This window comes from Dipodomys spectabilis, unplaced genomic scaffold (genome assembly GCF_019054845.1).
Source record: "Dipodomys spectabilis isolate Male_0828 unplaced genomic scaffold, ASM1905484v1 ptg000215l, whole genome shotgun sequence".
Classification (NCBI taxonomy): Eukaryota; Metazoa; Chordata; class Mammalia; order Rodentia; family Heteromyidae; genus Dipodomys; species Dipodomys spectabilis.
This window is the reverse complement of record NW_024870892.1, coordinates 9,346,433-9,374,427: the sequence shown is the minus strand read 5'-3', so window position 1 is coordinate 9,374,427 and position 27,995 is coordinate 9,346,433. Positions and strand designations below refer to the sequence as shown.

The window sequence follows — 27,995 nt, the reverse complement described above, 5'->3', positions numbered from 1 at the left end:
GATGGAGGAAAGGCGTGAAGGAAAGAGGGACCCTGTTTCTCCCTGCTTTATCATTTAAGAATCAGAAGCTTGGAGCCTCTGGGCCAGATAGGCCCCTTCCATGCAGACCTTGTCAGGACCTACATGGGAGCCATCACTGTCCATTGTTCTAACTGCCCAAAGCTGGGAAGCAGAGGGGAGAAAGTGGCCAGAAGAGGTTAGATTTGGAACTCGTGTAATTTGTCGGTAGGGGCTGGTGGAGGATGTCCAGGTTGTTAGGTAGAACCTGCTCTGCTCTCTCCTGCTGGCACTGTCTTCTCCAGAATGGAAAGGAAGCAATCTCTACCTACCACCAGAGGTCAGTATTTTGACTCTTGACTCTTGACTCTGAGTGTGTGTGTGTGTGTGTGTGTGTGTGTGTGTGTGTGTGTGTGTGTGTGTGTGTGTGTACTGGGACTTGAATTCAGGGTCTTGTGCTTTTTCCAAACAAGGCTGGTGTTTTGCTACTTGAGCCGTGTCTCTACTTCTGCCTTCTTTTTTCTGGGTCCTGTTGTGGGGCCTGAACTCTGGGCCTGGGCACTGTCCCTCAGCTCTTCAGCTCAAGGCTAGCGCTCTACCACTTGAGCCACAGTGCCACTTCCAGCTTTTTTTTTTCTGCTTATGTGGTGCTGAGGAATTGAACCCAGGGCTTCAAGCATGCAAGGCAAGCACTCTACCACTGAGCCACTTTCCTAGCCCTGCCTTTTTTGGTCAGTCGTGGGGCTTGAACTCTGGGCCTGGGCACTGTCCCTCAGCTCTTTAGCTCAAGGCAAACGCTCTGCCACTTGAGCCACAGCACCACTTCCAGCTTTTTTTTTTTTTTAAATAATATATTGGAGATAAGAGTCTCGGATTTCTTGCCTGGGCATCAAACAGTGACTCTCAGATCTGGGCTTCCTGAGTAGCTAGGACTATAGGTATGAGCCACCAGTGCCTGGCTTCTACTTCTGGCCTTTTGCTGGTTAAAGTTAAAACTCTCATAGATTTTCCTGCCTGGGCTGGCTTTGAACTTCCATCCTCAGATCTCAGCTTCTTGAGTAGTAGGTGTTTTACAGTAAAAAAAAAAACCTGGCTGTTTTTACTTTTTAAAAAACCAGGAATCCTCTATGTGGCTTGGACAAAAGAAGAGTAGGAAAGCCCAACGTGTGGGATTGAGCCCCAAAATGCTCTCCCTGGGGTCGGATGGACTCTGATTTGTTAGGAAAAAGCAAGAAGTAGAGACCTCACCTTTGGAGAAAGGTCTCCTGTTCACTGATAGGCTTTTACAAGTCAATGACTTCTCTCCTGGGGGTAGAGGTGGCTGCACCGCCAAGTCCGGTAGAAAATGGTCCTCAAAGGGCATTGGCTGCCCCTCTGAGGGCCAGAGCTCTATCTCTATGGATGCTCATTCATCGATGACTAAAATCTGGCATCTGGGTCTCTGCCGGTGATGTGTGGGCCAATTTGGGAAGTGGCTCTTTCTTCCTTTGGGGGTTGAGATCCTTTTGCAGCTCTTCTGCAGAATGATGATGACCTCTCCAAAGTCTCCTATCAGCAAAGGTCTGGCAGGAATGCCATGACTGGGTGGCAAAGAGCTGAGACGGGTCCTTAGAAGGTGATCGCTGGCTTGCCTGGAGTGACAATGTCTTATCCTGGAAAGATCTAGATTGTCTGCTCACGGTGGTAGACCATCTTGTGGTGACAGTGGGTTGGGTTTCTGAGGGAAGAGTAGACTGTCTTCCTACAATTAATGACAAGCTCCTGACTGAAGTTGCCTTTCCCTGGCACTGATGAATCTTCTTCACCAAGAAAGATGTCTTCCTAGTGTTGCTGGGTGGCTGCTGTTCTTCATCAGATGGGACCGGGGAATGTCTGTGGACCTTGGGAGACTTCTTCAGGATCGCACCCCGCGTGATGAGGTCTGCGTAGCCCTCACGGTGGGAGAAGGCGTAGCTGGAACGCCGAGTGGGAGCCTCCCGGCGCAAATGAAGCATGCGTTCCACGGTGAAGATCTCATCCTTCGGGGCTTCCTCTTCCTGAAAGCACAGCGGGACGAGGGTATCAGGCTCCGGCGTGACTCTAGTCACTGGCCTCCGAGTAAGGAACCTCCAGAGCCCTCGGGCACTGGCCACCTGCTTCAGGTTTCAAGGTGTGTCAACTAGAATCCGCCCTGGAATTTGACTTGGATCTGGCAGAGTCCTTCCCTGGGACTTCATTCTAGAATAGCCCATCCGCATTCTCACCTGGGACTGAACTCTTGAGCAGCCAATCAGAATCTTTCCCAGAGCGAATTTTTTTTTTTGGGGGGGGGGGGGTGAATTATGTTTTTGTTACACGTGTATTTTTTTTTTTTTTTTTTTTGGTCAGTCAGGACCTGGGTACTGTCCCTGAGCTTTTTCACTTTACCACTTTGAGCCACAGCACCACTTCTGGTTTCTGGTGGTTAAAGGGATATGAGTCTCACAGACTTTCCTGCCTGTGCTAGCTTCGAACTGTGATCCTCAGATCTCAGCCTCCAGTGTAGCTAGGATTACAAGCATGAGCCACGGGCACCTGACTAGTATTTCTTTTTTCTTTCTTTCTTTCTTTCTTTCTTTCTTTCTTTCTTTCTTTCTTTCTTTCTTTCTTTCTTCCTTCCTTCCTTCCTTCCTTCCTTCCTTCCTTTCTCTCTCTCTTTCTTTCTTTTCTTTCCTTTTCTTTTTCTTTCTTTTTTCTTTGCCAGTCCTGGGACTTGAACTCAGGCCATGGGCACTGCCCTTAACCCTCTTTTGCTCAAGGCTAGCACTCTACCACTTGGCTTTTTCTGTGTATGTGGTACTGAGCAATCAAACCCAGGGTTTCATACATGCTAGGCAAGCACTCTGCCACTGAGCCCATTCTAAGCCCAGTACTTTCTTTTTTCATTGTGATAAAACACACATGATGTCTAGACACAGTGGTCCCTGTAACATTTAGGAGGGAGAAGCAAAAAGATCATTTGTTGGAGGCCATCCTGGACTACAAGTAAGATGCTTTCTCAATAAAGTTTGAAAAGCATGAGCTAAAACTCACCTTCTAAGTCCTGGTGAAGGGCACTGTCCAATGTCATTAAGCACATTCACATAACTGTGCAGCCATCACCACCACCCAATTCCAGAACATTCTCACCTCCCTAAACTGAAACTCTGTCCCCCCCAAACATTCAATCTATTTGGAAACCACACTGGATGCTCATTTCTCCACCTGTGGTTGCTTAGGATTTTTATTTATTTTTTGTCAATCCTGGGGCTTGAACTCAGGGCCTGGGCACTGTCCCTAAGCTTCTTTTGCTCAAGGCTAACACTCTACCACTTGAGCCACAGCGCCACTACTGGCTTTTTCTGTTTATGTGGTACTGAAGAATCGAACCCAGGGCTTCATGCATGTAAGGCAAGCACTCTACCACTAGGACACATTCCCAACCCCTGCTTAGGATATTTCTATGTGCTCCCAAATGCCCCCCTTTCCCTAGAGCATTTCAAGGTTGGTTCAGCCACTTAAACCCTATAATACTTGGGGAACTAATACCAGCCAGTGCATGCAGGTTGGCTCTCCTCTACCAGGATGTGTGGTCTTCCTTTAGGGAGTGTACCCCTCTGAGAGCACAGGGAACCCCTGGGGTTCCATGTCCACCCCTCTCAAAGGGAGAGCAAGGAGGAGCTGATGGGGTCCCAGGAAGGCTCAAGGCCCTCCAGCCATGCTTCACCTTGGGGCGCAGCTCCCTGAAATGCTGGTGGATGACGCGGAAGGCCAGGATGGGTAATGTGGTCGTGGCCATGTTCAGCAGGATCACCAGCAGATTGGACGGCTGGGTCAGCACAGTGTAGTCAGCATCTGAGAAGAGGATGAGGAACATAACAGAGACCTTGCTTCCTCCCCCCCCCCCCCATGTCTCCAGACCACCACCAAACAGCATCCCCTTCCTCAGGACTTGCTGGGTGGCTGTGAGCCACCTGCATGGCTTTTTCTTCTAATTCTTGCTTTGTTTTTTGTTTTGATGGTTATGGGGCTCGAAATCAGGGTTTGGGTGCTGCCTTGAGCTCTTTTGTTCAGGCTAGCTCTTTACCATGTTGAGCCACAGCTCCATTTCTGATTTTTTTTTTTTTTTTGTCAATCGTGGGGCTTGAACTCTGGTCCTGAGCTCTGTCCGTCAGCTCTTCAGCTCAAGGCGAGCGCTCTACCACTTGAGCTACAGCACCACTTCCGGTTTTCTGGTGGTTAGTTGGAGATATGGTTTTCTGGTGGTTAGTTGGAGATATGAGTTTCATGGACTTTCCTGCCCAGGCTGGCTTTGAACCGAGGTCCTCAGATCTCAGCCTCCTGAGTAGCTAGGATTACAGGCATGAGCCACCAGCGCCAGCTTCTTTCTTTCTTTCTTTCTTTCTTTCTTTCTTTCCATTCCTGGGGCTTAAACTCAGGGCCTAGGTATTGTGCCTGCGCTTTTTGTTTGGTTGGTCGTGGGGCCTGAACTCTGGGCCTGGACGCTGTCCCTCAGTTCTTTAGCTCAAGGCTAGGTCTCTACCACTTGAGCCACAGCGCCACTTCTGGCTTTTTCTGCTTATGTGGTACTGAGGAATCAAACCCAGGACCTCGTGCATGAGAGGCAAGTACTCTACCACTGAGCCACCTTCCCAGCCCCTGTCCCTGAGCTTTTTAGCACAAGGCTAGTGCTCTATCACTTGAGCCACGACTCTACTTCTGGTTTTTTGTTATTTAATTGGAGTATCACAGACTTTCCTGCCTGAGCTGGCTTTGAACTACTATCCTTTAGATCTTAGCCTCCTGAATTGCTAGGATTATAGACATGAACCACCAAAGTCCAGGCTTTGCATATGGCTGTTTTGGGGTCCCTGGAGGCCACTCCCGACACCTTTCCCTGCCTCTCCCCGCCCCCCCACTGTCCCTGCTGATGTGTCAGGGATGCCTGTGTTGCCTGTGTCAAGACCTCCCAGTGGGGCTCACAGAGAAATGGGAACGTTGATGGAGAGATCCTGTACAGCCACAAGCTCTGGGTGAAAAATGTCATAATTGCGTAGAAGCCAAGGCTGAGGAAAACAGCCAGGACACACAGAATGCTCCAGTATTTGATGACCAGGATGGCCTAGACAGGAAAGGGGGAAAGGAACAGCCAGGGTTGGAGGATTATCTGGGTCAGGACATCGAGTTCTAGGGTCCAGGAAGGTCACCTGGGTGGCCTCCATGGTCCCTGGACACGGGGAGATGAGGTTATGGCCCTACCTCCATGATAACAGACAGCAAGCCTGAGATGGCCACAATCACCGCGAAGGACTGGTAGTCACCAAGGTTGGCAGGCCCTGCTGTGTCTCGGCTGATCCACAGTGTCATGAAGAAGTTGATCAGGGAGGTGACCGTGCCATGGGCAAGGGCTTGGAAGAAGATCCGGTAGTTGAAAAGTTCCTCTCTCTGGCCAGCCATATACAGCCGGGGCATCTCCAGGCTCTGCTCAGCACTCACATCCTAGAAAAGAGTCAGCAGGCTCTTGGGACAGGACAGGGAATGGGAGGGACCCCTAAAGGGATCTGGCCACCTTTGTAGCACAAGGTGGCATGAGTTGCAGTGAATTAAATCAAAGATGTTGCCAAGAGGCGATGGCTCACATCTGTAACCCCAGCTACTCAGGAGGCTGAGATCTGAGGACTGTAGTTCAAAGTCAGCCCAGGAAGTAATGTTCATGATACTCTTATCTCCAATCTACCCCCCTAAAAAAGTTAGACGTTGATCTGTGGCTCAAGTGGTAAAGCACCAGCCTTGAGCACAAAAGGACAGTGCCCAGGCCTTGAGTTCAAGCCCCAGGACTAGCACCAAAAACAAGTTCTGATTTAAGCTGGGCACTGGTAGCTCACACCTGTAATCCTACCTACTCAGGAGGCTGAGATCTGAAGATGGCAGTTCAAAGCCAGCCTGGACAGGAAAGTCCCCATGAGACTCTTATCTCCAATTAAGCACCAAAAAACCAGAAGTGGTGCTGTGTCTCAAGTGGTAGAGCGCTCGCCTTGAGCTGAAGAGCTGAGGGAAGGTGTCCAGGCCCAGAATTCAAGCCCCACAACTGACCCCCCCCCACCAAAAAAAAGTTCTGGTTTTTCTGCCCAGGCTGGCTTTGAAGTTGGATCCTCAGATCTCAGCCTCTTGAGTAGCTAGGATTACAGGTATGAGCCACCAGCACTCAGCTTATGATAGTCCCTCTGACACTCCATCTGAGTCAGAGCTCAGTGAGAGCAGATATCAAGTAAGGGCACAGAGATTGTTCCTGGGCCAGGCTTCCCTGCACCCCATACCACCATGGCGGAAGCCAGACCTCACCCCTGCTCACCTTCTCAAAAAGCCCAATGTAGAAGACCAGGAGGATGGTGTAGAGCAGGTTGAAGAGAGCCAGGAACCAGCCTTCGTACAGGGGCTGTGCACAGAGTCAGGACATAAAGATGGCCAGAGGCTTGAAGGCCAGGGGCCCAGGGACCCTGCCCAGCTGGCCACCAGCTGGAGGGAGGAGTCCCAGAAGGGCTAGGAGTTGCTGAAATGACCAAGGCTAAGCTAAGTCCATGCTGGGCTAAGTGGAGCTGATAAGGGCTAGAAGAGGATAAGCAGGGGACAGAAGAGAACTCTAAGCTTTTGAGAAAACGCGTCCTCTAACTGGGCAGTAAGTAGATGACTGGATCAAGAACAGCATGTAGGCCGGCACCATGGCTCACGCCTGTCATCCTAGCTACTCAGGAAACTGAGCTCTGAGGATCAAGATGCAAAGCCAGCCTGGGCAGGAAAATCTGAGAGACTCTTGTCTCCAATTAACCACCAGAAACCAGAAAACTGAAGTGGTAAAGTGGTAGAGCACTAGACTTGAGTGAAAAAGCTCAGGGACAGCGCTCAGGACAATGCTCTAAATTCAAGGCCCATGGTCGGCACCAGAAATAAAAACAAAAAAGGAGAATGTGCTTCCAAGTCTTTCCAGCGTCTCATTAGCCTAGACTTAGGGAACTTCTGGTGAGTCGAGAGCTAGGAGAGACTGGCGTCTGGCTCAGCTTTCCTCCAGAATGTTTTTTGTTGTTGTTACTATTGTTGCTCGGGGCTTTCGCGTGTGCACTGGTAGTGGAGCTTGAATTCAGGGCCTCAAGCTTTCCTTTGGCTTTTTTTGCTCAAAGCTGGCCCTCTGCCACTTGAGTCACAGCTTCACTTCTGGCTTTTGGGTAGTTAGAGATAAAAAATCTCATGGATGGGGCTGGGAAGGTGGCTCAGTGGTAGAGCACTTGCCTTGCATGCTCGAGGCCCTGGGTTCGATTCCTCAGCACCACATAAGAGAAAAAGCCGGAAGTGGCGCTGTGGCTCAAGTGGTAGAGTGCTAGCCTTGAGCTGAAGAGCTGAGGGGCAGCGCCCAGGCCCAGAGTTCAGGCCCCACGACCGGACCCAAAAAAAAAAAAAAAAAAAAAAGAAAAGAAAAATCTCATGGATTTTCCTGCCCAGGCAGGTTTGAACCACGATCCTCAGAGCTCAGTCTCCTGAGTAGCTAGGATTACAGGTGTGAGCCCCCAGCGCCCCACTCCTGCAGAATCTGAATTCACTTCAGCTGAGTGTTTCAACCCCAAACCATTTCACGTGCCTTCGAAGTAATAGGTAAAAGGCTAAGGGGAGGAGAAGAAGCCATGAGGGGCCAGCAAGGTAAGGGCTGAGCAAGCTGTGTGCTGGAGACTACTCACAGGTTCTAACTTATGCTCAGTGAGAGGTGGTATTTGAAGGTAGAGATAGGCAAGTGACACACAGTTTTAGAGAATACTGATAAATATAGAGGGTAAATGGATAAGATAGGGGCAATAGATAAATAATCTGTTGCAGGGGCTGGGAAGGTGGCTCAGTGGTAGAGTGCTTGCCTTGCATGCATGAGGCCTTGGGTTTGATTCCTCAGCACTACATAAGCAGAAAAAACCAGAAGTGGTGCTGTAGGTCAAGTGGTAGAGTGCTAGCCTTGAAGTAAAGAGCTGAGGGACAGTGCCCAGGCCCAGAGCTCAGGCCCCACAACCAACAACAACAACAACAAAAAGATTCTGTTGCAGAAGGTAGGCGATAAAGATAGGTAAGCTATGTGTCACTGGCTCACACCTGTAATCCTTGCTGTCAGGAGGCTGAGATACATAGGGTTATAGTCCAAAGTCAGACCACGGAGGAAAAACTCCTAAGACTCCATCTCCAAAATAATCAGCAAAAATTTGGAGCTTGAAGGCATGGCACAAGTGACAGAGCACCAGTCAAGCAGGCAAGCTGAGCAAGCATGAGGCCCTAAGTTCAAATGCAGGTACTAGCTAACTATATAGAATAGAAAAGTTAAAATAAAAATATATAAATCCGGACTGGGAATGTGGCTTAGTAGTAGAGTGCTTATCTAGCATGCATGAATTCCTGTTTGATTCCTCAGTACCACATAAACAGAAAAAGTTGGAAGTGGTTCTGTGGCTCAAGTGGTAGAGTGCTAGCCTTGAGCAAAAGAAGCTCAGGGATAGCACCCAGGCCCTGAGTTCAAGCCCCAAGACTGGAATATATAAGGCCATGCATGGTGGCTCCTACTGATAATCCCAGCTAGCCGGTGGGCAGGGATTTTAAGAGTCACAGTGCAATGCCAGCTCAAGCAGAAAGTTAGATTGTAACACACTCCAACCGGGGTGTATGCACCTTTAATCTCAGCTACAGGAGAGACATAGATAAGAGGATCTTGGTGGTGGGGGGGCGGGGGTAGGAAGGGATGGGAAAGGGAAACAAAGGAGGAGGCTACAATGCTTGATAAGAAATGTACTCATTATCTTGCCCATGTAATTGTAACCCCTCTGTACAGTATTTTCACAATTAAAAATAAATAAATAAATAAGAGGATCTTGGTCAGAGGCCAGGGCAAAGATCCTATCCAAAAGATGCTGAAGTATGAAAGGGCTGAGGGTATAGCTAAAATGGTAGAGCACCTGCCTAGCAAAAGCAAGGCTCTGAGTTCAACCCCTAGTTATGCCTAAATAAACTAAAACTGATTAATGCCAGGTGCTACTGGCTCACACCTATAATCCTAACTACTCAAGAGGCTGAGATCTGAGGATTATGGTTTGAAGTCAGCCCTGGCAGGAAAGTCCTTGAGACTCTTATCTCCAATTAACCGCCGAAGTGCTGGAAGTAGAACTGTGGCTCAAGTGGTAGAGCACCAACCTTTGAGCAAAAAAAAGCTCTGGAACAGTCCTGGCACCGATAAATGTAAAATAAGTTAAAAATAAAAACAAATTTTAAAAAAGTTAAAATTAAAATAAAATTCCTAGACAATTTTTTATATATAGCCCAGGCTGGCCTCGAACTCCCCATCTTCTTGCTTCTACCTCTAGAGTTCAGGGATTATAGGCTTGCACCACCACGCTCAGCTGGACCCTGGAGTTTTTTTTGGGGGGGGGTCCAGTTGTGGGGCCGGAACTCTGGGCCTGAGCGCTGTCCCTCAGCTCTTCAGCTCAAGGCTAGCACTCTACCACTTGAGCCACAGCGCCACTTCCAGCTTTTTTCTTTTTGCTTATGTGGTGCTGAGGAATCGAACCCAGGGCCTCGAGCATGCAAGGCAAGTGCTCTACCACTGAGCCACCTTCCCAGCCCAACCCTGGAGTTTTGAGTGTACCCATGATTGGGACTAGTAGCTATGGGAGAGACCAGGCAGCCCGGAGGGCTGTTCTCACCGGCATCACTCACCTGGGCAGTGAAGCCATTGTAGAAGGAGAACCAAATGTGGCCCATCATGCAGGCTGTTGTTTTGTAGAAGAAGAAGCGGAGGAACTTGGAGATTCGCATGTAGGAGAGACGTCCGTGAACCAGCAGGAGCTGCTTCAGGAAGCAGAACTGGGCCAGCACGTAGTCACTATTCTGCACTGCCTGCATACCCTCCTGACCCGCCAGCCCTACACCGATGTCAGCAGCTGCAGGGGACAGCACAGCCTGTTGACCTCTGGGCCACCGGGGCTGGCTGCCCGCAGCCTCCTCCCCACACCTGGAGCCCATCGCCACCCACTTTTGATCATGTTGACGTCATTGGCCCCGTCTCCAATGGCCAGCGTGACTGCTTGCCGGTATTTCTTCACCAGTGCCACAATCTGAGCCTTCTGCCTGGGTGTCACACGGCAGCAGATGACCACCTGGCACCTGGAGGCCAGGTCCACGAAGGCCCGCTCCCTTCGTACCTTGGGACTCTCTTGGGTATGGGAGGCCAGCGCCAGTGGGAATCTGGAATTCTGCCACATCCTGGAGAGCCCCACAGCCTGTCGGGAGTCCCTCCTCATCTGGCCAGGTTCCTGCCAAGTCTTGTCCATCACGTTTTGGACCAGGGCCTGGGGCTCCTTGTGCCACGACAGAAGCAGCTGGTCCTAGATAGCGGGGAGAAGGGGCTGCATCATTTGGCCTGTGTCACCCTTTATTTCCTTTACTGAATATCCCTCCCTGGGGACTTGAGACCCTGTGTAACTAACCCTCTGTCTGGGCTTGAGGCTTGACTGTGTCTCTCCCTTGCACTGGCTTCTCTGGGTCCAATCTCTTGGCATTTCTTTTGCTTTGCTTTTTTTTTTTTGCTGGTCCTGGGGCTTGAACTCTGGGCCTGCATGCTGTCCCTGAGCTTTTGTATTCAAGGCTAGTGCTCTACTGCTTGAGCCACAATTCTACTTCTGGCTTTTTTTTTGCTAGTTAAATGGAGACAAGAGTCTCACAGACTTCCCTTCCCAGACTGGCTTTGAACTGTGATCCTCAGATCTCAATCTCCTGAGTAGCTAGGATAACTGGCATGAACCACCAGCACCCGACTTTCTCTTGGCAGTTTTCATTTGAGATGGCAGCAATACCCCCATCCCTGGTAAGCTTAGGGCCCCCATGACCAGACCCTGTCCTCTATACCAAGGACCCCACTGTCTGCTCCAAGTCAACACTAACCAGAAAGTCCCCATTAATGACCATGGCCATGTTGATCTGAGGCAGGGACTTCAAGTTTCTCCCCAGGGACAGAAGGTTATTGTTGCTCTCCCAGTAGGTCTCCAAGATGCAGCTGTAGGATAGCAGGGGTGAGAGATGATTCCCACCTCTCCCCTCCCACCCATGCCTCAGTTTCCCACTTGGTTGGAGTGGCACTCACCCCTACCTTGAGAGTCCAGCCAGGCAAATCCAAAAATACACTGAAGATGCTCAGATGGCCCTCCAGGCCATAGACACCCCAGGTCCCTTGCACATTCCTATGCCTACTTACTTTATCTCCTGGTCCTCCAGAATGAGCGTGTTCTCCGTCAGCAGCTGGCAGGCAAAGCCAGTGTTCACAGCTGTCTCTGTAAATTAGTCCTGCTCAGAGACCTCCCAGCCCTGCCTGGTGACCACACCCACTCTGCCACCTAGACCCCACTCCACCAGCCAATCATAGCAGGGCACCTTGATCCTGACCATGGTGATTGATTCAGAACAGAGTACATCACCAGGCTGGCCAATGAGGGCTAGCCCTGAGACATCGTCGGCAGCTCAAAGTGAAAAGGCTACTCTAGGCTGGGCTACTCCAGAGGAGGTGGATTTGAGGGCTGGTCCATCAGGTAGGTCATGTCTAAAGCTTGCCACCTGCTCTGCTATGCTTCCCCCTCCCCCCTCCCCCCCCAAGTATACTGGGGTTTGAGCTAGTCAGGTTCTCTACCACCTGTGCCGCACTCTCAACCTTTTTTCTGCTTTAGTATTTTTCAGAAGGATCTTGAAATTTTTGCTTCTTGTATTTTTTTTTCCCAGTTCTGAGGCTTGAACTCGGGGGCCCGGGCACTGTCCTTGAGCTTCTTTTGCTCAAGGCTAGCACTCTACCACTTGAGCCAGAGCACCACTACTGGCTTTTTCTGTTTATGTGGTACTGAGGAATCAAACCCAGGGCTTCATGAATGCATGGGAAGCAAGCACTCTACCAGTAAGCCACATTCCCAGCCCCTTCTTGCATTTTTGAATGTACAGTCTTAAACTCTCCCTTTGCTCAGAGTTGGCATTCTACCATTTGAGCCACACCTCTACTGCCAGCTTTTTGCTTTAATTCGAGATATGAGTATCATGGATTTGCCTACCTGGGCTGGCTTTGAACCGTGATCCTCAGATCTCAGCCTCCTGAGTAGCTAGGATTACAGGCGTACACTACCAGCACCCAACGGGCAAGCTATTTTGAACACTTAGCTCAGCTAGATCTACTGCCCACATGGAGGTTGCAAAGGGCCATCTTGCAATGCTTCTCCAAAAACAAAATACTCTCTGAGCCCTCAGCACACTGTGCATCCTCCGGAGGCACCCTGATTGTTACTGAGGCTTGGGTGTTTTATGTGTGTGTGCTTTCACACAAGGCTAGTGCTCTAGCACTTGAGCCACAGCTCCAATCCTGGCTTTTTGGTAATTGTAAAAAAATGTCTCACAGACTTTCCTGTCTGGGCTGGCTTAGAACCACGATCCTCAGATCTCAGCCTCCTGAGTAGCTAGGATGATAGGCGTGAGCCACCGGCGCCCGGCTTTCACTGAGGGTTTTCAGTGGCCTCTATCTCTCTTTTGAAGGGGAATGCTGGATCCACACACATGGGAGACATAGTCAATGGGACTTGGGACAAGGGCAGTGGGGACTGGGAAACCCACCTTGCTTATCCCCTGTGAGCATCCACACTTTCACGTTTGCTTTCTTAAGACACTTGATGGCTTCTGGAACACCATCCTGGAGCTTGTCCTCAATGGCTGTGGCTCCCAGCAGCTGCAGGGCGGGGGGGGGGGGGGAGGCCTTAGGACTGAGCTCCCTAATATCAGGTTTAAAGCCCCACCCTCAGTCCCTGTGGCTATCTGTGCACCTGGAGGTTCTGCTCCATCTTGTCGTACACCTGGTACAAGGCCTGTGCCCGGTTTTGTAGCAGGAGGCAGGCTCTGTGGTGCTGGCTCTCCCATACCTCAAAGTCCTCCTCAGACACCTCCTTGTAGGCCAGGCACAGGGTCCTCAAGGTCTGCCCTGCAAAGTCCTGGGTGGGGGAGTGGAACTGTCACTACTCCAGCTAGTCTTCCCTCCTGCTTGTTCAGTCTCTCTGTTGCTGCTAGGCCTTTTCTGGGACCTGGCTACCTGCAGGAAACAAGTCCCTATACCTTGCTTTTCTTTATTTTTATTTTATTAGTTGCCAGTCTTGGGGCTGGAACACAGGTCCTAGGCACTGTCTCCGAGCTCTTTTGCTGAAGACTGGTACTCTAAACCAGATGCCAGTGGTGCCACTTTACCAGCCCTTTTCAAAGATTTATTTTGAGCTGGGAGCTGGGAGCTCACACCTGTAAATCTTACCTATGCAGGAGGCGAGATCTGAGGATCACAGTTCAAAGCCAGACTAGGCAGGAAAGTCCATGAGACTTACTTATATATTTATTTTTATTTTGCCTGTGCTTGGGCTTGAACTCAGGTCCTGGATGCTGTCCCTGAGCTTTTGTGCTGAAGACCATTGCTGTACACTTGAGCCACAGCTCTACCTCCAGCTGTTTTGGTGCTTAATTGGAAGTAAGAGTCTCATGAACTTTCCTTCTCGGGCAGGCTTTGAACCACAATCTTCAGATCTCAGCCTCCTGAGTATCAAGGATTACTGCGTGAGCCACTGGTACCTGGCATCCATGGGACTCATCTCCAAGGAGATAAACTTCAAGATACAAGCACCCTAGCAGGGCACCACCTCTCTAGTGTTGATGGGGGTCAGAGAACAAGAAATAGCACAGATTGGACAGCAGGGCTCTTTCGGTGCCAGGATCCTCAAGTACATCTATACCTTGAGCCGCTTTCCCCACTCATCCCATAGAGTGGTTTGTGCATTTTGCTGAGCTCCTGGGCTCTGGGTATTTATTCTAGAACCAAACACCTGCTTCTCACTAAGCAGAGCAGATCACCCTGCAGACCCCTCAGTGAAACATTTTGGGGGGCGTTCCTCAGGCTAGACATAGATGCCTCTAGCCCTGTAGATGCAGACTAGACCAGAAGGAAGAGGTGGAGGGGTGGCCCCCATGGCAGGGGACTGAGATCAGAAAGGCATCAGAAAGGTGTAGCTGGCCCTTGAGGACCGAAAGTCTGTGAATTACAAAGACATCTAGAAAAGCACTGTGCCAAGGTCCCAAGGGGTCACCTAGGCCCAGGGGATGGCAAGCTAGTCACTGGGATCCTGGGGCCCCAAGGAGAGGCCAAAGGACAGAGGCTAACAAGAGACAGAAAGAGCTCAGCTTCAGGAACTGTGGCTCATGCTTATAATCCTAGATACTCAGGCTGAGATCTGAGGACTGCAGTTCTAAGCCAGCCCAGGCAAGAAAGTCCATGAGACACTGATCTCCAATTAACTATCAAAACAACCAGAAGTGGGACTGGGAAGGTGTCTCAGTGGTAGAGTGCTTGCCTTGCATGCATGAGACCCTGGGTTCAATTCCTCAGTACTACATAAACAGAAAAGCCGCAAGTGGCGCTGTGGCTCAAGTGGTAGAGCACTAGCCTTGAGGTAAAGGGCTGAGGGACAGCGCCCAGGCCCAGAGTTCAGGCCCCATGACCAGGGGAAAAAAAAAAACAACTAGAAGTGGAGCTGGAGCTCAAATGGTAAAAGAAGCTCAGGGGATATCATCCAGGCTGTGAGTTCAAGCCTCAAGACCAGCATACAAGCAAATGTTGAGTTGAGGAATCTCAGCTTTACCTGCAAAGAAGAAAGACTGAGCAAGGAAGGGATGAGTGTCTCCTAGAACCCAGGATTGGCTGGGAGACTGCGCTGTGGTTGTGGGGGGAGGGGAGATATCCAAAGACAAGGCCCAATCCACTCATAAGGTTTTTGTTGTTTTTGGTGTTGTTGTTGTTTTGGTTGGTCATGGGGCTTGAACTGAGGGCCTGGATGCTGTCCCTGAGCTCTTTTGCTCAAGGTTAACACTCTACCACTTTGAGCACAGTGCCACTTCCGGTTTTCTGGTGGAGATAAGAGTCTCATGGACTTTCCTGCCCCAGCTGACTTCAGGCTGCGATCCTCAGATCTCAGCCTCCTGAGTAGCTAGAATTACAGGTGTGAGCCACCAGTGCCTGACTCACAAGGCAATTAGAGAAAGATGCCCTCTCTGAGTAGGTATACCTTGGAGTTCAGCCCCCACCCAGCCTCTGCAGATAGATGGGAGGTGGGAGGGAAGAAATGCTTTGTACAGAGCCCAGGACCTGACCAACTGTACACGGCTGCCCTAAGGGCCTACTGCCATTCTTTATATGTGCTATTTATCTTTCTTCTTCCTGTTGTACACAAACACCAGCAGCAGCAGCAGCAGCCGCAACTTTTCTCCCAGCTAAGACTCACAGCCAAGATTTCCTCTGTGGTCTCCTCCATTTCACCCCTCTTGTACAAGCGCTCCAAGATGACAGTGTCGGCGCCCTTGGTGTAGAGGCAAATGGAACCTTCGGGGTTCCTGACTGTGGGAAGATAGAGAGACTTGGCTGGCACACACATTCCCCTGCCTGGCCTCCCAGCTGGGGGTGGGGAGTGGTGGTGCCCACCCAGCACAGACATCCGCTTGCGATCGCTGGTGAAGTCCATCATGGCGAGCACCTGGTAGACACGCTCCTCTCCCAGCTCCAGCACCGTGACAGTGTCCTGAGTGCGGGACCTGAACACGTAGCCCAAGTTCCTGGCCGCAGTAACCAGCACCTCCTCATCAGGGGAAGCTGCCTGGTACAACAATTGGTCTGGCATGGGAAGAGACAGGCAGGGAAGTGGGGAAGGAAGCAAGAATTCACCCCCTTTTTCCCTCCCTGCTTGCTGATACAGACTTCTTTTTATGCCTCTCCTGGGGCTTGAACTCAGGGTTGGATGCTGTCCCTGAGATTTTTTTGCTCAAGGCTAGCACTCTTATCACTTGAGCCACAGCTCCACGTCCAGCATTTTCAATAGTAATCGGAGCTAAGAGTCTCACAGACATTCCTGCTTGGGCTGGCTTTGAACCTTGATCCTCAGATCTCTGCCCCCTGTGTAGCTAGGATAACAGGCATAAGCGAACAGCTCTGAGCCATCTTCTTTCGGCTCCAGGCCAGCATGGCTTGGGCAGCCTGGGATGAGGTGCTGGGCACAGTCAGGCTACAACAAGAACCTGGGAGGAGGCTGGGCTGGGGTCAGGGCTTTGGTGGGAGTCCCCCAGGCCTGAGTTATCACAGGCTGGATCTGCACTCACTGTCTTCTTCCTGGGCCATCACCGTGTGGCAGATGGCGAGCAGGCGCCAGAACTCCTGCACCACTCCATCCTGTCTGTGCCTCACTGTGTGTAGTAGCTGCTTGTTGTAGTAAAGGAGTTTTCCATCTGCAAATTCATTCCACATGTAGGGCATCTCCTGGGTGAGGGGCAGTGGACAGGGACAGGACAGGTTGCTTCTAAGTGGGTCCCTGCCCATCCCCCTACCTGCCAGAAGGGCAAGGCCAGGGCTTACCTGACAGAGGGTCCCATCCTCATCATCTGGACCTAAGAAAACAAATATTTCAGAGCTGGGCACTGACGGCTCAGCCTGTAATCCTTACTACTCAAGAAGGCTGAAATCTGAAGTTCACAGTTCAAAGCCAGCCCAGGCAGGGAAAGCCTATGAGACTCTTAGCTCCAATGAACCAACAAAAAGCTGGAAGTGGAGCTGTGCTCAAGTGGTAGAGCACTAGCCTTGTGCAAAAATGCTCAAGGACTGAATCCAGGCCATGAGTTTCAAGCCCCATGACTGGCACCAAAAAAAAAAAAAAAGAAAAAGAATTCTTCAGAATTTTGCTGCCTGGGAGCCCATACTCAGGGTCCCACAGCCTGTTCCCCCTCCCCCCAAGCTTAGCCTCCCTCCAAGGGGGTACCCAACGTCACCAGTCAAACCCTATGGCCAGGAGCCCTATGGCCCTGATCTGCGGTTGAAGTTAAAGACCCTTGTAACCCTTGATCTTGGGCACCCAGCCCCTGAATCAGGTATTGGGGGACCCTCCCTCCACAGAAAGGAGTAGGGGAGAGCAGAAGGGGGGCCAGGCATCCCCACCATAGATGTGGCCGTTGATACAGCATTTTTTGAAGGTCAGGACATTCTGTGTGAGCGTGCCCGTCTTGTCTGAGAAGATATATTGCACTTGGCCCAGCTGGTCGTTGAGGCTGGTGCTACGGGCCTTGGCGGGCATGGCCAGCGGCTTGTAGTACATCCCCGCATCCCAGTTGATGAATAGGCTGTGGCCCAGGTAGATGAATTCCGTTCTGCAAATTCATGGCCCGTCATATTCCTACCTGTCCCGCCCTGTCTACCATCTCAGGAGGCCTCCATTTATCCCATCTGAGAAATGGGCACAGTCCTGGCCAAGCACATGACTCACATGATAAACAAAGACATGGGCACCACGGTGCTAAGCAGAATGAGGAAGCTCCAGAAGATCAAGAAGGACTCCAGAATCTCCGTCCTCGTGTGCTTGACAGACAGGTAGTGATGCTTCCATTTGAAGTCTTTGACCATGCAACTGAAGCCCAGAGTCAAGGCCAAGGAGATGGCCACCAGAGACAGAAAGATCTAGAAGGTGGGCATGAGATAAGGAGGCATGGGAGAGCCTGAAAGGGCCCCAAGAACCTCAGAGATTTGTCAGTGGGGACATGTAAAAGGACAAAGTTTGAGAGAAGATAATCCTCAGATCTGGCGTGAGAATGGGAATAGATAGTGGAGAACAAAGATGGCTCAGGAAGGGACCAGAGGGGGGATACTCCCAGAGCTTTTGCCTGGATCTTGTGGCTAATTTATTTTTTACTAGAGTGACACATAAAAATCACAAAGGTGCTGGTGGCTCATGCCTGTAATCCTAGCTACTCAAGAAGGCTGATATCTGAGGATCAAAGCCAGCTAGGGCAGGAATATCTATGAGAAACTTATCTCCAATCAACCACTAAAAAGCTGGAAGTGGGGCTGGGAAGGTGGCTCAGTGGTAGAGTTCTTGCCTTGCCTGCATGAGGCCCTGGGTTCCATTCCTTAGTACCATAACCAGAAAAAGCTGGAAGTGGCACTGTGGCTCAAGTGGTAGAGTGCTAGCCTTAAGCTGATGAGCAGAGGGACAGTGCCCAGGCCCAGAGTTCAAGCCCCATGACTGACCAAATAAAAAGCTAGCAGTGGATCTGTGGTTCAAGTGGTAGTATGCTAGCCTTGAGTGAAAAAAGCTCAAGGACAGTGCTCAGGCCCTGAGTTCAAGTCTCAGTATCAGCACAAAAATAAATTATGAAGATAATTATGAAAAGACTTATAGATGGTTCCCTTTCATTGCAGGTAATAGGTGAGGCTTTTTTCTTATAGATTTGGAAAATGTCTAAATCAAATTTTACTTCATGAAACTTTTTTTTCTGGTAATTTTGTGAAGAGAATCCAGAGCTTCTCACATGCTAGGCAAACACAGAACCACTAAGCTATAGCCCCATGCTAACTTTTTTTTGTTGTTGTTGTTGGTCATGGGTCTTGAACTCTGGGCCTGCTGTCCTTGAGCTCTTCAGCTCAATGTGAGTGCTCTACCACTTGAGTCACAGTGCCACTTCCAGTTTTCTGGTGCTTAATTGAAGAGTCTCATAGACTTTACTACCTGGGGTGGCTTTGAACTATGATCCTCAGATCTCAGCTTCCTGAGTTGCTGGGATTACAGGCATGAGCCACCAGTGCCTGGCTGTTTTTAAACACTACTGAAACAAAGATTCTCTGTCAACAAAGACTTGCTCTTGGGATAAACCTGGTCATTGTATGAGGAAGGAAACCAGGGAACAGAAGATAGCAACTCCAGGTTTCTATCAGTAGGATAGGGGTCTTCCTCTAGACTCCCCAATGTCTCCCCACAAAAGCTCTGGTTGTCAGCTCACCAGGATCACCAGCTTGTTCATGAGGAGATCTAGCTTAGTCCTCTTCAAGTGGATCTTGCCACAGTTCTGCATGATCTTTGTGTCAACACCTGCAAGATTTATAGCCATCCAGCCAACCATTCCCCATCCATCTGTCTGCCCATCCATTCATCCATCCACTTAACCATCTATTACCATCTATCTACCCTCCATCCATCTACCCAACCACCCATCCCACATCCATCTATCCATTTATTCATCTATCTACCTATCCATCCAACTTTCCATCCCCCATCCATCCACTCCCACCCATCCACATAGCCATCCTTCAGCAGTTCATCCACTTATCCATCCATACATCCATTCATTTACCCACCCATCTACTTATTCACTCACTTTTCTGGCCCTCCACCCACCTCTTCTGTCCACTCACCCATCTACTCACCCACCACTCATCCATCCATCCATCCATCCATCCATCCTCCATACACTCTGACCACATATCCACCTATGTACCCACTCATCTATTCATTCACTCTCCCCACCTCCATCCATCCACTCATCCACTCATCATTCATCCAGCCATTCATCCATCCACCCAATCATCCAGCAGCCTTCCAACTTCAGGGTCTAGACCCTGAAAGGGGAGAAGGCTGACAAGCCATAGCCCAGAGAGAGCTCCATATTTTCTTTTTTTTTGGGGGGGGGGTGTCTGGCCATGGAGCCTGAACTCTGGGCCTGGGCGCTGTCCCTCAACTCTTCAGCTCAAGGCTAGCGCTCTACCACTTGAGCCACAGCGCCACTTCCGGCTTTTTTCTTTCTGCTTATGTGGTGCTGAGGAATCAAACCCAGGGCCTCATGCATGCAAGGCAAGCGCTCTACCACGGAGCCACCTTCCCAGCCCAGAACTCCATATTTTCTAATCCATGCTCCTTCTTATGGAGAAGCCAAACCGCAGGAGCCTACATCTCTCCACGGGTCCATCACGGTCGTGCCTAGCCCTGTTCCTTGCACTCAACCCCCCCTTGGCTGTCACATGCTGCTGTACCAGCATAGATGACCAGGCCATAGCAGGCGTCAGTGTTGCGGATCTTGCTGCCACGCAGGAGCAGGTTCCCAATGTCCAGGGGATATTTCCTGTGGTTCCACTCCAAGCTCCCCACAAACTGGTGCATCTGGCTGTTTGGGTCCTCACACCTCACAGTGCCTGTGGACACATGGCAGTCAGCAGTGTGAGGTGGTAAACCTGCACCCCTGATCCCAGCCACAGACTCTGCTACGCCTTCCCAACTGAAGTAGGGGGAATGCTCCCACCACCGTCTGGCTCCCATCACTCTCACAGACCCTGGGGTGTCCTCGGGTACCTATGGGCATTGCACACCCTGGTTTCCCCTAGAACACTCCAAGACTTGTTTCATGGCCTCATGGACTTTGCACACATATCCCAACATCCCTGACTTAAGAAACAGTAACCCTTCTGTACATTACCTTTATAATAGCAGTTTTATACACACACACACACACACACACACACACACACACATATGTATGGGGCACGAAAAAGCTACTAGACCTTACAGGGTGGCAAATGCACCCAATGCTGGCTGGGCACTAGGCCCCACTTAACACCTACCACCACCATCAAAGCCATAGGAGGGGCAGAGGCCCAGATGTGTGCATAGGATTCTCTCTTCCCACTCACCCTGGAAGGAAGCCATCTTTGTAGCACTGGTCAGTTCTTGATGGGTGACTGTCAAGGCCTGTCTGAACTTCAAGTTGGTCTCCCTGGTAACAAGGGAAGGCAGGAAAGTACAGAAGGTGATGAAAAGATGGCTGACACCCTGGGGTGAAGAGCCACACCTTCTCTCAGAGATAGTGAACACATTTGCTGTGCTTCTATCCTGTTCCAGATGTAGACTAGAAGGATTTGCCAGAGATCATACAGCACAAAAGGCCCAGGTCAGGGCCTAAGCTAGCAGATACTGTGGTGGCCAAAAGGCAGATCTCCTCCTCTGGAGTGGGGCCTCCTGTATTTTATGCCCCTGTTGGCTGGGAAAGCCTGTTCTGTGCCCACATAAATGCTCACGGGAAAGCTGGAGACAGGAGTCAGCTGATTGGTGTCTTTCTTCTGTTTTTCTGGCTTCCCTTAGGGATGCTGCAGCTTCTTTTCTTTCTTTTTTATGTGATGATGATGTGTGTGTGTGCATGTGTCAATCCTGGGGCTTGAACTCAGGGCCTGTAACTGTCTCTGAGCTTTTATGCTCAAAGCCAGCTCTCTACCATTTGAGCCACAGCTCCATGTTTAGCTTTTTATTTTTATTTTTGGTCAGTCATGAGGCCTGAACTCAGGGCCTGGGTGCTGTCTCTGAGCTCTTTTGCTCAAGGCTAGCACTCTACCACTTAAACCACAGCTTCACTTCTGGTTTTCTGGTAGATAATTGGACAGAAGGGTCTCACTGACTCTCCTGCCCCAGCTGGCTTTGAACTGTGACCCCCAGATCTCAGCTTCCTGAGTAGCTCCAATTATAGGCGTGAGCCACTGCATCCTGCTGATATTACGGTTTCTCACCCATCAATGTCAGCTGTCTCCACGTAGCACAAGCTGCTGGGCTCTGTGCTGGCTAGCAAGAGCAAGTCGGCCTGGTATGGGACAGGAAGGAGACAGGACTGTAGGGGATGGCGGATGGGCTGAGGAGCCTCTCCTAGAGCACTTACAGGAGGTAACACTTACTCACCGGTACTATGCTGTCCTTTCTCAGACACACCACGTCTCCCACTTGTATGTGTTTCCACTTTCTCCAAGTGAAGCTGCAGGGAGTGGGGTGTGAGAGGGCTCCGACTCCTTCCCAGGCCCAGTCTCTGAGCCCTGCGCAAGGCCCTCTCTGCTCAGCAGCTGCCTCCCCAAGGACACTTTCCATGAGTTCTTCTTCTCTCTGCCCAGTGACTTCCAGGGTCCCTTATCCAAGTGTTTCCCCGCCTTCCCTTGCCCTCCCCTGAGCCCAGGTAACTGATATTTTTTGTCATGATCCCAGTGGCCAGGTAGACATTAGGTGCCTAATAAATGCAAGCCCTTCAGGTGCAGTGACTCACATCTGTAATCCTAGCTACTCAGGATGCTGAGATCTGAGGATTGCAGTCCAAAGCCAGCCCCTGCAGAAAAGTCTGTGAGACTATCTCCAAATAATTGTAGAAAAAGCCAGAAGTGGCTTGCTCTGTGGCTCAAGGGGTAGAGCGCTAGCCTTGAACAAAAGGAGCCCGGGGACAGTACCTAGGCCCAGAGTTCAAGCTCCAGGACTGGCAAAAAAAAAAAAAAATACAGGCCTGGAACTCGATCTGGAGCATAGAAGGTACCAACCATTCTGTTGGCACCCTGTTCACTATGACCACATCCTGGCCAGCATGTCCAGGATGGTCCTCCATGGCCACCTCCAGCCTCACCTCTTTCCACTCAGGATCTGGCATGGCCTGTTGTTGATGGCATGGTCACTCCTGTGCCGCCCCTGGACCAATAGGATGGGATCAGAGAGGTGGTCCTGCCCCTCCCACTGTCCCCACCTTGCTTGCCCAGGTAACTGGCCAGCCCCTGCCAGCCAGAGCCACCCAACACTGTCCAGGGTTCTCAGGATGAGGCTTCCAGGCCAAACACTGGGGGCCACCACAGCCGATGGCTGATAGGACAGAGGATCCTGCACACCAGGATGCAGGACAAGGATAGCAGAGCCCAACATAGCCACAAAGGCCATCATTCTCAGACTCATGACCAATACATTAAGGCCAGCAGTGGTGGGACCAGGACTCTGGACCCCCCCCCCCACCATGATCTCACATCCGCAGTGTCACCCTAACTTACAACATCATCCACCAAGTCTCGAGTAGCCCGGATAAGGACGAGGCAGACTAATGGTGCAAAGAGGGTAAACCAAGGCAGCGTGGAGATCTCTGGGATGCCCTGCAGTGTTGGGAAGGTTGTGTCAGTCACTTCCTGCCTTCCTGCCCTGCGGGCCACTCTCCTTCTATCGCCTACTCCTGTAGCCCTCTTTCTCTGGCCACTCTTCAGGTCTGGGTTCCATCGTGGTCCTCTCGTCCAAGCACCCCAGACCACACAGTCTCTTCCCAGACCCAGTCCATTGGTTCCTGCACCTTGTGTAGACTGAATCAATTATCCAGCAAAAAGCCGGAAGTGGGGGTGTGGCTCAAGTGGTCAGTAAAGCCCCAGCCTTGAGCAAAAAAAAGCTAAAAGACAATGTACACACACACACACACACACACACACACTCTACTGGCAACCACTAAACAACAAATAAAACCAAGGCCAGGCACTCTAATCCCACCTACTCAGGAAGCTGAGATCATGGTTCAAAGACAGCCCAGTCAAGAAATTCTAAGCCTGGTCACTGTCCCTCAGCTCTTCAGCTCAAGGCTAGCACTCTACCACTTGAGCCACAGTGCCACTTCCAGTTTTCTGGTGGTTAATTAGAGATAAGAGTCTCAAGGACTTTTTGCCCAGGTTGGCTTTGAACCACAATCCTCAGATCTCAGCCTCCTGAGTAGCTAGGATCACAGGCATGAGTCACCAGCACCAGGCTCCATGAGACTCTTATCTCTACCCCAAAACCAGAAGTGATGCTGTGACTCAAAGTGGTAGACTGCTAGCCTTGAGCACAAAAGTTCAGAGACAGCACCCAGCCCTTAAGTTCAAGCCCCAGTACTGACAAAAAATAAAAATAAAACCATAAAAGAGGGCAGAATCAAAATGCTGAGCAGGTAGGGGGCTCCAGGAGAGGAAGACAGGGTCCTGGCTAGATGACTGCCCTCTACACACACCATGAGTCCCTGCTGTTCAGATGCCAGGATATGGCCTGGTAGGTTCTGAAAAACCATCAGGACTCCTGGCTCCCCCAGTCTGAGGCCAGCCACATGGGCACAGAGGCTACGGGTGTTGTGTGGCCAAGACAATCCCACCTGGAGGGAGGTGGCTGTCTTCTCCTCCTTCACTATTCAGCTTTACCTCCTGTATGCCAGGCACACACCGAAGCGGGAAGGCAGTGTGAGGGAGAAGTCAGATATTAATTGGCTCATCATACAGTAAACAGCCAGAGTGCCCTGGTGGACTTCCTGGAGGAGGCAGCCCTGCACCCTGCCTCACCTGCAGGATAATGATGAGGAGGAAGTAGAGGTTGGACACGCGGTGGAACTGCTCATACAAGTTCAGTGGCAGGAAGGAGAAGAAATTATACTTGGCTGTGTGGATGGCGTTGGTCTAGGAGGAGAACATCAGTCAGTGAATGGGGTGCTCCCCAGGCCTAAGGGTTCTTGGGGCCAGTCACCCCATCCCTGCCGTGCCAGAGTGGCCACAGACAGCATTAAGGGAGCATCCACTGAACCAGTGTTTCCAGAGTGTCTGCTGGGTCAGCATTAATTAAATTGTGTCAACAATATTGCCCAAAATGAAAGACTAGCTGAACACAGTGACACAGTGGCTCACAGCTGTAATTCTAGCTGCTCAGGAGGCCAAGATATGAGGATCAAGATGCAAAGCAAACTGGGGCAGGAAAGTCCATGGGACTCTTATCTCCAATGAACATCCCCCCTCAAAAAAAAAAGCTGGAAGTGGAGCTTTGGCTCAAGTGGTAGAGCACCAGCTTTGAGCAAAGGTATAGTACCCTGGCACTGAGTTCAAGCCTCAGTACCAGCACAAAAAAAAAAAAAAGTGAGACTCCTCTCTCATGAGATTCTAGAGAGGACTGTGACACTGTGTGCTGGTAGAGTTGTGTATTAATTTACTTTAATGCCCATGGGTAAAGTTTAAAAAGAAAAGTCATGATTTGATAAGAACAGCACTGCTTTCTCAGGATCACAATGAAAATAACAAGCAGCCGCGCATCAGTGGCTCACATCTACAAACCTAGCTACTCAGGAGGCTGAGATCCAAGGACTGTGATTCAAAAGCAGCCCACGCAGGAAAGCCATGAGACTCTTATCTCCAATTAACTACCAGAAAACTGGAAGTAGAGCTGTGGCTCAAAGTGGTAGAGAGCTACCCTGGAGCAGAAGAGTTCAGAGACAGCACCCAGGCCTTGAATTCAAGCCCCATTACCAAAAAGAAAAAAGCTCAAGGACAGTACCCAGGCTCTGAGTGTGCACATGTGTGTGTGCGTGCATGCACGTGTGTGTGCGCGCGCACACACACACACAAGTAATGTGACAAGCAAGACTCTTAGTCTGAAAACAAACTCTCCCAATGGGGAGATCCTGGCAGCCCGCCAGAGGATGATAGGGGATAAAGAGACCTTATTGAATAGGGAGCCTGGGCTCTATCAGGGTGGTAGTCTCCCTGCCCACCTTGTACTTTTTCTTCTGCCAGCACAGGAACTTCTCCTTGAACTTGGTGTGAACATCCCAGTTGTTGGCCTTCACCTCCCAGGTGAATGCTGCAGTGGGAGAAAGTTAAGCATTTCTAAAGCAGACAAACACCCTAACAAAGCCCTAGAGGATAACTAATATGCCCCCAGGAGCGCTGGATGCTGGGGATGTCCAAGGAGCTCAGCAACAAACAGGAGGGAGTGAGGGCCACGCTAGGGGCCCATCTCAGTCCCTGCACGGTGCTCCAAAGGCACTGGCACACATGGATCTCAAGGACTCTTCCACTAGAGAACAGGTATTGGGAGAACCACTGACATCCACTGATTTTACAGACCAGGTAAACTGTGGCCTGGCATCATGCTCAGCTAGGGCAACCTCCTTTCATCAAGAAGAGGGTTTGTAATCCAATCAACAGCCCCAAACAAGGTTGATAGTGCCTGACTTTGTCCCCTCTCTTCCCACCTCCCTCCACATCCCCCAACCCTGATCCAGCATGGCACCTGTGTTCTCATTGTCTTCCACATCTTCACAGTCATTACCAGGGTCTATGATGATGGGGCTGTTGGGGGAGAAGACTCAGCGTCAAGGTCACACTGTAGTCCCAGCCCTTGCTGGATGTTATCCATTAGTCTGCTTTTAAGAAAGTCAGAACAGGGGCTGGGAATGTGGCCTAGTGATAGAGTGCTTGCCTAGCATGCATAAAACCCTGGGTTTGATTCCTCAGTACCACATACACAGAAGTAGTGCTACGGCTCAAGTGGTAGAGTGCTAGCCTTGAGCTGAAGAGCTCAGGGACAGTTCTCACACTCAAAGTTCAAACCCCATGACAGACAAAAATAAAAAAAGAAGCAGCTCAGAACCTGTAGGGTACCTGTGGCTCACCCCCGAGGAGACTACTGAGGAGGCGAAGATCTGAGGATTGTAGTTCAAAGCCTGCCCCAATGGGAAAGTCTGTGAGACACTAAATCTCCATTTAGCTACCAAAAAACCAGAAGTACAGCTGTGGCTCAAATGGTAGAGGCCCAGCCTTGAGCAAAAACACAAAGCAAGTGGCTGGGAATGTGGTTTAGTGGTAAGAGTGATTGTCTAGCATGCATGAAGCCCTGGGTTCAATTCCTCAGTGCCACACAAATAGAAAAGGCCTGAAATGGTGTTGTGGCTCAAGTGGAAGAGAGCTAGCCTTAAGCACAGAGAGGCTCAGGGACAGAGCCCAGGTCCTGAGTTCAAAACTCAAGACCAGCAAACAACAACAAAAAATAAAGCAGGAGGAAGCCCTGGTACTGGTGCTAAATAAACAGATAATAAATGTCATCTCCCACCAGACATGGGTATCCATCTGCAGTCTTTACCTGGGCTATGAAAGCCCAGACGTTAGCTAAGTGTTCTCTCAGGAACAACCTCAGATCCAAGCAGTTCCAGATTCATCCACCACTCTGGGTTGGTCTTACCTCCCCCACTACCATCATTAAGCCATGGCCCATGGCCCAGCCCTCTTGCCTCTTACTGATGACCTCTATCACCGCTTTCAGTCATCTCACTGACTCTCCTGTCCCATTTAAGAGTTCAATCCATGTGTGCTGACTGACCAAACAGGGCCTAAGGTTATAGGCTTTATCAGAGCAAGAGTGTCCACCACGAGGTCTGGGCTTAGAGTTGCTGGAGGAAGATTCTGCCAGATACAGTCACCCTCAGAGGAGCAGGGATTTACAACAAGCCACTAACAGATTCAGGAATCTCCAGGGGGGGGCTTGATCCAACCCCATGAAGCCATACAAATCACCCTTAAATGGGAGAAGCTCCTCAAATGATCCCCACCCCCTACCTCATTAGTAGGCTCATAGATCCTTCCTTGCCAAGCTCTGGCCAGGCTGAGACCTAAGAATTGTGGTTCAAAGCCAGCCTGGACAGGAAGGTCTGTGAAATACAGGTAGAAGGTACACAGGGAATGCAAGGATGTGGGCACTGAGCCTAGAACCTGGGTTCTCCAAACATTTATCTCTGTGTATTAAATGAGCCCCTCGTAGGTGCAGATGCCTGGTTGGGCCCCAGCTGTGCAAATCACTGGTGGCCACTGAGAGCACCTTAAGGCCAAGAAGCTTCATGGGTTCTTGTCTGGTCTATGTCCTACCCTGAAGGTAGTTAGTTGGTCAGAGTCCTGCCTGAAGGAAATGTTGAGGTGACTGAAGCCATGAGGCTGGGCCCAAGTGGGAATTGGGGTGGGCCCACAGAAAATATCCCCCTGAGAGTGGGGACCTCAGAGGAAGATCCCCTTCATCGCCTCCCTCCACGCCCAGCTCTAGGGTTCCTCCTCCACCAGAGTCATCCTTCCCACCAGCCTGGTCAGTGTTTGCTTACCCTTCAGGTTGTACTCCATACTTTCTAGTCCATCCAGGCTGGGTCCTGTGCCTCTTGGAGATACTCCCTATCTCTGGGATGTCCCCCATCCTGGCTCTGGTCACTTTTCTACTCTACTTCTCTCTCGGTCTGGCTCATCTGCTGAACCTCAAATCTCCCCAGAGCTATGACTCATCTGTGTCCCCAGGGCCTGGTAGGATAGGCAGGGCCTGGCTCTGGGCCAGCTCTGGTCCTCTGGGGGTTCTAAGCCAGCCAGTGCCCATTTCCCAAATAAGGACACGTGAGGCTGGGGTGACTGGTGCTCAGGCAGAGGAAAGGAGGAGAGGTGGGGATACACAAGGATCCAGTGAGGGGGACCTGGGGTTGGAAAAGCTGCTCAGATGGTCAGAAGCCCTCCCCCACAAAAAAAGTTTATT

The 27,995-nt window shown here is 50.6% G+C and overlaps 1 protein-coding gene across 1 annotated transcript; it reads right to left on the bottom strand.

Moving 5' to 3' along the window:
- Positions 1-54: 54 nt before the first annotated feature.
- On the bottom strand, positions 55-27,668 carry Atp8b3 (ATPase phospholipid transporting 8B3). Its single transcript, XM_042697010.1, has 29 exons — positions 27,580-27,668; positions 25,725-25,783; positions 25,204-25,292; positions 24,008-24,121; positions 22,712-22,810; positions 22,300-22,361; positions 21,597-21,669; positions 21,431-21,501; positions 20,564-20,646; positions 19,910-20,068; positions 18,883-18,971; positions 17,373-17,563; positions 17,048-17,256; positions 16,472-16,503; positions 16,219-16,375; positions 15,548-15,736; positions 15,351-15,463; positions 12,861-13,025; positions 12,655-12,766; positions 11,264-11,339; positions 10,954-11,065; positions 10,046-10,397; positions 9,730-9,953; positions 6,347-6,430; positions 5,254-5,493; positions 4,978-5,116; positions 3,722-3,849; positions 1,773-2,033; positions 55-162 (listed from the first exon to the last, which is right to left on the bottom strand). The coding sequence occupies exons 1-29, from the start codon at positions 27,666-27,668 to the stop codon at positions 55-57; spliced, it is 3,879 nt and encodes a 1,292-aa protein (XP_042552944.1).
- Positions 27,669-27,995: the final 327 nt, after the last annotated feature.

Excerpts from the sequence above, each read along its gene's own strand:
- Atp8b3 (XM_042697010.1), bottom strand. The coding sequence starts at position 27,668 with ATGGGGGACATCCCAGAGATAGGGAGTATCTCCAAGAGGCACAGGACC. Across the intron at positions 21,670-22,299 it reads CAGATCCTGAGTGGAAAGAG|CTTCACTTGGAGAAAGTGGA; the intron begins GTGAGGCTGGAG and ends CACTCCCTGCAG. Across the intron at positions 20,647-21,430 it reads GAGACAGCTGACATTGATGG|GGAGACCAACTTGAAGTTCA; the intron begins GTGAGAAACCGT and ends CCTTGTTACCAG.